The 12463-nt window shown below is 34.0% G+C and overlaps 1 protein-coding gene across 23 annotated transcripts in view; it reads right to left on the minus strand.

Moving 5' to 3' along the window:
* Robo2 (roundabout guidance receptor 2) overlaps positions 1-12463 on the minus strand; it is a 1565243-nt gene that overhangs the window by 80344 nt on the left and 1472436 nt on the right. For all 23 annotated transcript variants that reach the window (XM_048803919.1, XM_048803918.1, XM_048803916.1 and 20 more), the window contains 4 exons: positions 11971-12052; positions 11363-11525; positions 9569-9735; positions 6335-6456 (listed from right to left, as the gene is read on the minus strand). In XM_048803919.1, coding sequence (XP_048659876.1) covers positions 6335-6456; positions 9569-9735; positions 11363-11525; positions 11971-12052 — 534 coding nt within the window. The remainder of the gene's footprint in view (positions 1-6334; positions 6457-9568; positions 9736-11362; positions 11526-11970; positions 12053-12463) is intronic.

Below are 12463 nucleotides of genomic sequence, written 5' to 3' on the forward strand. Positions count from 1 at the left end.
TTGATGGGCTTATCTGCTAAGGAACTGATCTGGTTCTAGTTGAGTTCAAAACAATATTATTTTCTATGTCAGTGTTGAGTGTTTTTGGAGTCAAATGGTCTGTAATCCTTTTGGCCTTGAACAGCAACAATAACAATCAAGCACAGGAATAATCATTGTTTAGTGAGTGACTATTTTTCTTTGTGGAACAGGTATTTTCTAATTGTCTTGCCTATCTTCATTAAAACAGTAGTAATTTGATCTTCTGAAATTAGCCATTGCTAACTATTGTTGCTGTAACTTCAGCCATGGGTGGGGCATGGGGATAATTTTTCAGTACAATGTCTTGTCTTTTCCATAGCTGAATCCTGTGGACCTTTGGTAAATCACCTCAGCTGCCCACAGATCAAATCACTTGGCTGGAGAATATATTCCTCCCCTTAAACTCCAACACATCTGTCATCCAAATGATAACAGTGTAATAATTTAAATAACCTACACATTTAGCAAGTTAAAATATTACAAAATTACAATTTCTTTGGCTATTGGTCCCACCCCCAATCAGACTTTTTTCGCTAAAACTTATATCTCTCAAATACATTTTTTCCTTTTTTTTTTTGTGGTGGTTGGTGGGTGGGGGGTGAGGGTTTGCCAAGGATTGAACTCAGGGGCACTTGACCGCTGAGCCATATCCCCTGCCCTATTTTGTATTTTATTTAGAGACAGGGTCTCACTTAGTTGCTTAGGGTCTCACTTTTACAGAGGCTGGTTTTGAAGTTGTGACCCTCCTGCCTCAGCCTCTCAAGCTGCTGGGATTACAGGCATGCACCACCATGCCTGGCTTCAAATACATTCTTACCATATATGTAACTACAAACTGAAGGGGAACAATACCCTGAGATATTATTGAATATGTTACATTTCAAAAGAAAAATAAAGACCTATGAAAGCAACTGCTTCAATTGCTTAATAAGCAGTTATTAAAAGAATATTTTGAAAAACAGACGTGAAAGAAAAGGATTCTATACTCACAGAAATCCCTGCCCAAGAAAGAGATAGATAAGCAAACTGGCAATGTCAGCCTTCATGGGCTACAGAGATAAATATGACATGGTCCTTTCCTGGAAGAACTCCCAATATAAGGACATGCAATTTTAATCTAATTTGATGTACTCTTTTAAACTTAGTGAATCTTAAAGCAATTAACTTCATAAACATGATGACTTTGATTCTTCCCCAAATATTTTCTTCACTTAGAAGTAGCTTAAAGAAGCTCCCTCATTTTGTTGCATGTGGATTTCCAGTTTTCCCAGCACCATTTGTTGAAGAGGCTATCTTTTCTCCAATGCGTGTTTTTGGCAACTTTGTCTAATATAAGATAATTGTAATTTTGTGGGTTAGTCTCTGTGTCCTCTATTCTGTACATGCACAAAACTCAACTCAAAGTGGATCAGGGACCTAGGAATTAAACCAGAGACTCTGCGTCTAATAGAAGAAAAAGTAGGCCCTGATCTCCATCATGTGGGATTAGGCTCCAACTTCCTTAACAAGGCTCCTATAGTGCAAGAATTAAAACCAAGAATCAATAAATGGGATGGAATCAAACTAAAAAGTTTCCTCTCAGCAAAAGAAACAATCTGTGAAGTGAACAGATAGCCTACATCCTGGGAGCAAATTTTGACCCCTCACATATCAGATAGAGCACTAATCTCTAGGGTATATAAAGAACTCAAAAAGGTAAGCACCCCCCCAAAAAATAACCCAATCAACAAATGGGCCAAAGACATGAACAGACACTTCTCAGAAGAGGATATACAATCAATCAACAAATATATTTTTAAAAAGTTCATTATCTCTCGCAATTAGAGAAATGCAAATTCAAAACTATTCTAAGGTATCATCTCACTCCAGTCAGAATGGCAGCTCTTATAAAGACAAACAACAATAACTGTTGGTGAGGATGTGGGGAAAAAGGTACACTCATACATTGCTGGTGGGACTGCAAATTGGTGCAGCCAATATGGAAAGCAGTATGGAGATTCCTTAGAAATCTGGGAATGGAACCACCATTTGACCCAGCTATCCCTCTCCTCGGTCTATACCCAAAAGACTTAAAAACAGCATACTACAGAGACACAGCCACATCAATGTTTATAGCAGCACAATTCACAATAACTAAACTGTAGAGCCAACCTAGATGTCCTTCAGTGGATGAATGGGTAAAAAAAAATGTGGCATATATACACAATGGAATTTTACTCGGCAATAAAAGAATCATGAATCATGTTGAATCATGGCATTTTCAGGTAAATGGATGGTGTTGGAGAAGATAATGCTAAGTGAAGTTAGCCAATCCCCTCCCATGCCCCTCAGCCCTACCCCACTATGAGTCAGCATCCTTATATCAGAGAAAACTTTTGGCATTTGTTTTGGCAAATGTTTAACAAATGCCAAAAGTTTTCTCTGATAAAAGGATGCTGACTCATAGTGGGGTAGGGCTGAGGGACATGGGAGGAATAGATGAATTCTAGATAGGGCAGAGGGGTGGGAGGGAAAGGGAGGTGGTAGGGGATTAGCAAGGATGGTGGAATGTGATAGACATCATTATCCAAAGTACATGTATGGAGACAGGAATTGATGTGAACATACTTTAGATACAAACAGAGATATGAAAAATTATGCTGTATACATGTAATAAGAATTGTAGTGCATTCTGCTTTCATTTATTTTAAAAAAATCAATTAAAAAAAAGCCCCTCAAAATTTACAGAGGACATGTTTTCCATTAAGAATGGTGGAAAATCTGCTATGAAAAACACATTGTTTCCTGGCTTGGGTGGTTTTGTATCCAGTCAAAGCTACTGAAAGATAGAATCATGGCAGTCTGTACCACTGGAATTATTGGAGAATTACATTACTTTCATGGGATTGGAAGAATAGAAACTGTTATGTACAGAACATAAAATAGGGCAATACAAAATTATAACAAAATAGAATTAGGAGTACTACAATACTAAACAGTCACTATAAACTTAGTCATATTTTTATTAAAATATTATCCATTTTGTACAAATAAATTAGAAAATTTGAACAATAATGAGGTTTCATTTAAGAAGTAACAAAATGTGTCACCCAGAATCATATATCAAAATTTCATTATTAAAAGTTATTCCTTTCAATTAAATATTTATATATAGCTTCTCTTTAAAGTAAAAAAGAAATAAGAATGCATATGTAAAGTCAGGTAATTTGGGGCTGGAGTGTAGGTCAGTAGTAGAGCACTTATATAGCATGCTCGGGGTTCTGGGTTCAATCTCCAAAGTTACACACATAAAAAAAGTTAAAAATTCAGGGACTTCCAGTCTTTACCTATAAATAAACAGGGGAGATTAGGGATACTGTTCAACCTGTCTGCATTGTTTTTCTTTTATCGAGTATATAACTGGACTAAACATTTTATTTATTTTTATTCTAATTTGCTATATATGACAATAGAATGCATTACAGTTGATATTACACATATAGAGCATAGTTTTTCATATCTCTGGTTGTATACAAAGTATATTCACACCATTCTTGTCTTCATACCTGCACCTAGGGTAATGATGTCTACCTCATTCCACCATCTTTTGTATCCCCATGCCCCCTCCCTTCTCTGCCACCCCTTTGCCCTATCTGGAGTTCCTCTAATCCTCCCATGGATACTAAAGGGACACAGCCACATCGATGTTTATAGCAGCACAATTCACAATAGCTAAACTTGGAATCCTAGATGGCCCTCAATAGGTGAATGGATAAAGAAAATGTCACAGACACACACACACACACACACACTGGAATATTACTCAGCAATAAAAGGGGATAAAATCATAGCATTTGCAGGTAAATGGATGGAGTTGGAGAATATAATGCTAAGTGAAGTTACCCAATCCCAAAAAAACAAATGCTGAATGTTTTCTCTGATATAAGGAGGCTGATTCATAGTGGGGTTGGGAGGAGGGGAGCATGGACTAAACATTCTTAACTGTTATTTTCATTTTTTCCTTTTGTTACACAATAATGTCTCCATATTTCTCAATATGGATGGGAAAGAATAATAGTGTCTTTTTTGGTGCCTATGATGGAATTAATCACTTCCTTTTCATTTAAATGTGTGCATAAATACTGTTATTGCAACCATTCATGTGTATCAGCAACTAGAATCACACCATATGTGGTGCTATTCTCCATCTAGAACATAATTCATTCACAAAAAAAAAAATGCTTGTTGAACTGGATTTGTTCAATGGAATTATCATGAGGAAGACATCAGTATGTTTCTCTTTATTGTGTTTTATATTCCAAACATAACTACTCACAAACTGACCAAAAATAACTAGTTTTGCATTCTCCTCTCTTAAGGGAGTTGGTAGGAATAGTGATAGAGTTCTTTCTCTGAAGTAACTTAGATTCTAAGAGCAGTAAACACATTATTTTAACTTTTTGTTTTCCTTCTACTTACATAATATCAAACAACAACAATAGAAACACAAGTACTGTCTAAATAAACAATATTGTAATTAAAGTGAAAACTCTTAACCATGCCCTCAAATGTTCACTACTTTAATAAATTCTGTCACATCCTCAGAGTGTTCCAAGTAGACGTACTCTTCTGTCATTCCAATATGTATATTTTAATGGATTTTTCGGATTTATACTGGAGAGGGATTTGGACATAAATGAGAAGTTGGTGCTAACTATAGTGGGCACAGAGAATAGGATCTGGCTCCTTTAAAAACACAGTCACACACATACAATAGGCACACACAGTAGCAGTATTCTCAAATACAATTGATATTTCTATTTTCATCCTATTTGTCGATTTCACTACAGCAGTTGCCATCTGATAAAAACATTTGCCATTTGAAATAAGTGTGTATTCTGACACATGTAATAATGCATGACACTTGAGCTTTCTTAACATTCATTAAAATATCAAATTATTACCTAAAGCTCACTAATTTTTTGACCACACATGCCAAATGATTAAAATTGTATGAATGTTTTGTGCTGTTGTATCACATTCACCTAAAAGAATATAAAGATGGCTTATTTAAATTCAGAAGATAACTTCATCAAAATTAAAATCTTTTGTGTTTCAAATAACACTGTAAAGAATGTAAAAAAACAACCCACAGGCTGGAAATATTTGCAAGTCATATATCAGATAAGTGACACATCTGGAATAAGTCTTTAAGAAGAAGACAAACAATTCAACTAGAAAATTCCAAAAATTTGAATAGATATTTCTCTAAATAGGTATACAAATGCCTAACAAGCACATGAAAAGAAGAACATCATTAGTCTAGAAAGAAATGAAGTCAAAATCACAGTGATAAACTACTATACACCCACTAGAATAGCCATAACCAAAAAGAGAAAGAATAATAAGTGTTAACAAGGATGGAAGAAAAGTTGGAATGAATTTGGAGGAAATTGGAATGTTAAAACATTGCTGTTTCGAATACACAATGATATCATCACTTTGAAGGTATTTTGCTACTTCATCAAAAAGTTAAGTGGGGAGTTTCCATATTATTCAACAATTCTTAGGTGTTCACCAAGAGCAATTAAATGTATGTCCACACCAAGATTTGCATACAAGGTGCCATTATTTATAATAGCCAAAATTCCAAACAACCCATCAGTAGGTAAATGGATAAAGAAAATATGATATACAATGTAGTGCTATTTGGAATCACTATCCTGGTAAAGAAGGGAATGAAATCCCATAATAGAATAGTACGTTTTAAGGAACAAAGTACTGACACATACTTCACAATGGATGAACACTAAATACATTATAGTGAATTAAAGAAGCCACATAAAAAAGACATTATTATATGAATCCATACCCAAGAAAGGTCTAGAATAGAGAGCAAATTACTACTTGCACAGGGCTAGGATATTTAGTACAGAGAATACCTATAGTGGGCACAGGGTTTCATTTCAAAATGTGTTCTAAAGTTAGATTTTGATGATAATTTCAAACCTCTATAAATATAATACAAATATTTAGTTGTACACTTTGACATGTTACTTATACTTAATAAAAGTGTTAAAAATTTAGAAGATCGAAAAGGTCATGTTTATAACTTTTATTCTACTACTCCACTTACACATTTATCTATTGAGTATTTTCATGGGTTATACCTGGATTTTAAATGGTGAGCATTTTAATTATTCGTTTTGAGTTTGGTTATTTGCATTTTCCTGTTATTTCTGGTTTCCTTAAAGTATTACAAAATATTTCATATAGTCTTTGTCACTATACATAAAGCTGTCCATAAAGCCTCATATAGTTTTTAACAACTTACTGTCCATGTGACCTGAACAGTAGTGGGAGTCAGTACAACTGGAGTGTGAAGGCGAACAAGGACGTCTCCTAGCTCCTTCTGTACTTGTCTGTGGTCCACTCCTTGTGCTGGTGGGCTGATATCTGCAGTTAGATGAAATGAAAATTCCTGATTTTTAGAAATTCATAATAAAATTCCAATTCACCTTATACAAGTCAAATTATCCTTCTAGAACTAATTATAGGGGAAAAATTACAAACCTTTCATGACAAAGAGCATTTAAGCATGTGTGTGTGTGTGTGTGTGTGTGTGTGTACTTCACAATGGTAGGACATAAGTTGAAGGATATTAATCTTTGTTACAATGGTTTAATGAGAGAGCATTTAAAGTCCCTCATCTCCATTCAAACGCAGACACAGTATTGTGGAAGATCACTAGAATGATCCTTTAGAAAGAATGAAGTACATACTCTAAGACTTTTCTAGAAGGATTGGCTTTATGTAGATTTTAGAGCATTGAAGGATTTTCCCCAGTGGTCAATTGAGACATATCTGAACACGGAAGGTTAGAAATTTGTTGAATCCCTTGTTTCAGGTTGTGTTTTTCTACCCCTTGAACTATTTCAGTCTGGGAGTATGGAAAGAAAAAATTGGGAGACTGGAACAATGAACTATGTCATTAAAGGTAAATAGAGTAGGAGAGAGAGGGGACAGAGCTCCTCAAATTCATAGTAACTGAAAAATTTAGAATACTGACAAAATATTCCAAAATAATAAATTTTGGCTAGAACTCAAATATCTGAATAGAGGAAATACAGCTGCTTTCGGTGGTTAAGAAAAGAGGGAAAGAAAGAATGGTGATGTTTTGAATAAGACATGCTCAACTGTATATTGTATTGTCTCCTTATTCACCATTCACCTATTTACTTCCCTGTACAATGGTATATACTCTGTGTCTATTAAGACAAAATGGTAAGACATTTAATTGATATCAAACACTGAATTTCACACTCTTCAAGTTGTCTTTGACTGGTACACTTCAAAGTTAAGTTGAATTAAAACTACTTTATTTAAGGAAGGAGGTCCAATTTAAAATGATTTATTTTCTTCATCTTTTTTTCTCCTGTTTTCTCAGGCCACCATGCCACATTCTTGCAGAAATGTCTTTAAAGTGCATATCTTAGCTATAATTTAAATTGAGTGGACTAACTTAAATTGCAACATAAATACTTGGAAACTATACTTGGGTGATTTTTTTTCCTCCTCATTTTCCTTCTTTGTTTCATCCTTAACAAAACTGCAAAGTACAATCTTATTGAAATTAGGGGAGGGGGGAGTCCCTTTATATGAACAATGTTAATCTTTGCCTACCTAAGTACACTCAATTGTGATGTTGATGGTGTAAGCATTTAGTAGCCTTAATGAAATAAACAATTTCTGTGTTCTCTGATATTTAAAATCTTTGTAAAATAAGAGCTCTTTGAAAGTTAGTGGTTGCAAAATGCAAAACTACTGAAAGTGAGGTATCAAAAATGATCCTGACATTCAGACAAACAACATGAGTTTTCCTATTAAATATATGTTAAAAGAACATAAGTCTTTTGCTCTAGATAGTCTCTCAACTGAAACAGGTCAGATCACAAACAACTTTTCATTAATCTTTCTTGACCTTTTCACCGAGAGTTATTTTATGAGTCAAGATTTAGTGACTGGCATAGTTATTGAATGATCAGGACAATCTGCCAGACTCAATCACACGCAAGACGTCCACATTCTATTATCTCCTTACCTCACACTGCAGTTGTACACACACACACAAAAAAAAAACTATTGCAACCCACACAGGTGTAAATGATCTAGGTACTAGGATTTCCTGAATTAAAATTATACATATTTTCAATTTTGCATCCAATAATTTAATTTACTCATTAAATTTAGACACCCTATAAAGCAACTGGATCTAGGGAAGGTAAAATATAACTAGTTTCAGGTCTTCAGATTCTTTGTTGTGCTTTTTCTTTTTCCTGAGACAGGTTTTTTACCTACAGGCCTTTTATCATCAAGGAAAATTAATCACATTACTGCTTAGAGAACAATAGCAGAGTGGCATTCCCTCCTCTCTTGACTGTCATCATGTCAGCAAGGTTAGTCACGTGGTGACTTTATCTCACTTGATTCCTTTAAGGCACCTTCTCTGTTATAATGGCATGCTAGTTACTATCACTGAACTACATGGTAATTATAATAATATTTTATGGCTGTATAGTGCTTTTCATAGCACAAAATACTACTTTGAATTATATCTTGTTCAAAGCCTTTTACAAATAAGAAATAATTAACCCTTTCTTATAACTCTGTGGGGAGCAGTTTGCAGGAAATAATAAAGGCACTACTTCTATTGTATAATTCCCTTTACCTACTAGTAGAAAAGGAAACTATAATCTAGCATCCTGCATTCCATCTGAGATTCCAGTGACTTTTTAGTTGGAAGAGACAGGTTACTAAAGATGAGATGAGGACATCTCCATTTTGAAATCACATTTTGATATTCTAGGAGTTTTTATACTAGTCAAAAGAATGACAAGCCTCAGGAAGAAAACTTGATTTACTGTTTTCTATACTAAATTACTTTTTGAAACATTGGATTGAATAAAATACATCATAATTGTGGTCATTAAACTTTAGCACCAGCATCCCCTGGAGGGTATATTAAGATAGACACTGGCTGACCCCAGTGTTTTTGACTTGGAGCCTGAAAACCTGTGTTTCTAACTATCTCAGAGGATCCAGATGCTGCATTCTCAGGACAGTCACTGTACTATAAAAATAGAATTTCTGAAGTAATTTGGATACCCTATCTGAGCATCTATCCATTAAAATATCACTTTTTTTTTGCTAGTATATAATTTCTTCCAAAGAAGGAGAATTTTTTAAAATTTTTATTTATTTTATTTTATCTTTTTTTTCCCTCTTGTAAATATACTAAAGTCCTAGCTTAGTGGATTTACTTTTAACATGTAAATGTACCCGATTTAATTTTTCACTGCAAAGATCCTAACAGCTCCAGAGAAAGGAAAGGAAACATTTTAGCAAGGTGAACTGCTGACTTCTTTCTGCTTCACTAGATAAAGTCCAGTGAATCATTTTACAAAGCAGTGTACATACATGTACTTTTCCTCATGCAATCTCTTTGTTCTCAAATGTCCGTCTGATGCTTCTGGCTAGAACCAGTCATGTTTACAGCTATTGAAATTACCTTGTGTGCGCACAGGGTCTGACATAGGGCTTGGGTCACTGAGACCTTGGGGGTTGATCGCTCTGACCATGAACAAGTAGATTGTATTGGGTCGCAATCCTCTCACAGTATAAAGGGTGGTCTTTACATGGTTTGCCACTGTCTGCCAGCTATTGCTCACTGATTGGCTGAAATGCGAACAGAAATTTCAATTAAAGAACAGTCATACAGTTATTGGAAATGGAGTTGGGTAGCAATGACAAAGGTTAATGGCTGAAAATTAAACACACACACACACACAACACTTGAAGTGTTCAGCCCAATAAATGAAACATTTGGATGAATTCAGTTTATTCAACAACAAAGCCGAGCCCACCTAACGGAAGTGCCATGCACAACAAAATTAAACTCAGCCCAGGAGATGTGACAGCCCTTTGCTAATGCATAGCAGCCCACTAAATGAATACCTGTAAAAGGAACAGAGGCCAAGATCACAACATCAAATTTATACAATAAGTATGGTCCTCATAAATGCATATATATACCTTGAAAAGAATTAACCTGCAGAAAGAATAAATGGACTACAGAGTAAATTATGCCAATATATTTTCCTGTTACAAGGTGTGTTTTCTTTTGCATCAATTCCACATGCAATATTATAATAGAGCCTTCTAAAACTACATATCTGTAAAAGAAGAAAGGAAGCATGTAATGAATATTTTCCCTTGGTTACATTTTTTTTTTAAAAAATTGTACATTACACAGAATTGTGATTTGGCATCTCAGACTGGTGAAAATATCTCTGAATATGTGTATGTGTGTGTGTGTGTGTGTGTGTGTGTGTGTAAACAGACCTTTTACAGCCAGATGGATGGATGACATTTTAAAATACTTTGTCTATAGTCAAATGCTACTTTTGCTCACAATGAAGAAAAAATGGTATTAGGGAGGTTTCATTTTAGATGTCTTTAAGCATCAAACTATCAAACTGTAGAAAAATAATATTTTGAAATTTTGAAACTATGTACCTTTCATTATCTTAAATGTGGATTCAAAAAGCTTAAAATGAAAGTGATCATTTGTCCTAATACTGACAAAGGACAAAGGCTATCCTTCAAAATGTATGATGTCATGATGTGAAATTGAACATGAAAGTAAATTAAGTATATTTTCCCATTTGCATAAGTATGCTATTAAATTCCCATAAAGTAATTTTATAATAATATTTGCTAATTTATCATTCATATCTGTAAGTTGATAAGATTTCAAATAATACATGAAAACATCTTTTCCTTTCTGCACTAAAACCACATGGAATCAGTTTCTTAATTTGGATTTACATTTTCTTGCAGACATATTTAATAGATTTATTCAAATATATAGCATAAAAACACTGGAATTAAGTTCTATCCTAATTATTAGGCATAAATATTCCAAAGTCTCATGCTTCAATAAATATTGCATAACATAAAAATGTGTCTGTCCCTAATTAAAGTATTGTCTTCCCAGTTCTAATGCCCAAATTCTCATTTTAAATACATATACTTGTCAGGAAAAATAAATGAGCTAAGTGATTGTGTCATGACTACATTTCTATAGATATAGACATAGATGATGCATATTTAATTCTACAATTAAGTTATAAATTAAAACATAAAGTCTGTTCTTGAATAAAGACTGATATAAAAGATAAATTCTTCAAATGCATCGATTGAACCCATTCTTATCATAACACAGCCAGATAGCTCAGGTGAGGCTTTAGTACTTAAGAGCTAAATTAAAAACACAACTAAGAAAAAAGAAATCATGCCATACCTGAAAGCTTCAATGATATATGCACTTGCTGGAAGAGTTCCAGGGGTACCTGGTTGCCAGGACAAGGTAACACTATTCTTAGTAACATCAGTGACCTGTGGTTTTGATGGTGGTCCTGGCAGGTCATTTAAATCATAATTTTTACTGATTGTTGCTCCAGATTCTATAGCAGACAGACAGAAAAAACTTTGTTCCTGATCAGTCATGTTGACGTTGATGCTTACAAGAAGAAAACAGTCTACTAAAGAAGTTGGCTTAGATGGTGAACAATTCATCTTTATTAATCAGTAGCATCTATGTAAGTGAATATCTGCTTTTCTTACACATTAGTAAATGCAAACTCTACTTTCACACATGATCACTAGAATTGCCTGCACTTAAGAGGATGTAAAATAACAAAAGTTTTCAAGAATAAATGTACTAAATTTCACAAATGTAATGCTGAGTGTGAACTGGTAGAGGGATTAAAAAGTGGTATTAAATGTAAAGACTTAGATTTACATTCAATCAATTAAAATTTTGATTGTCCACTACCTTGTTATTTAATAATGAACCATCATTATGAGGCTCAAGATTTCTGCTGCTAAGATGGTTCACAAAGAGCTCACCTGTCACATCCAGCACTGCACTCCAGGAAGTCTCCCCACTTGAACTTGTAGCCACACAAGTGTAAGTGCCAGTGTCAGAAATCTAGCATGCATGGAAGGAGAGAATTCAACTGTAATCAATGTGCAGAATAATTACTCAATCTCAACCAGGCAATATTTGATTTTTTTTAAGTGAGGGATACCATTTGCCCATCTAAATAATGCATTAATTTTATATACATATGAAATATTAAAATAAATTCATACAATGTTATTCATAGCATTGATTTAAAAGTTTTCAAAATTATATTTCTACAATTAAATGTTATTGGATAAATTCTATTTGTCTTTTTTCTTTTTTGATAATACTAATCTCTTAATTCCATTTTATAATGGAGCCTATCATGCCAGAGTTAAATATAGACAACTCAGGACAGAATTCATTCATAATATCATAAGGCTACACACCAGCAGTAATGAAAAGCTATCTTTTCTGTTTCAAATAAACTATTTA

This window comes from Marmota marmota, unplaced genomic scaffold (genome assembly GCF_001458135.2).
Source record: "Marmota marmota marmota unplaced genomic scaffold, marMar, whole genome shotgun sequence".
Lineage (NCBI taxonomy): Eukaryota > Metazoa > Chordata > Mammalia > Rodentia > Sciuridae > Marmota > Marmota marmota.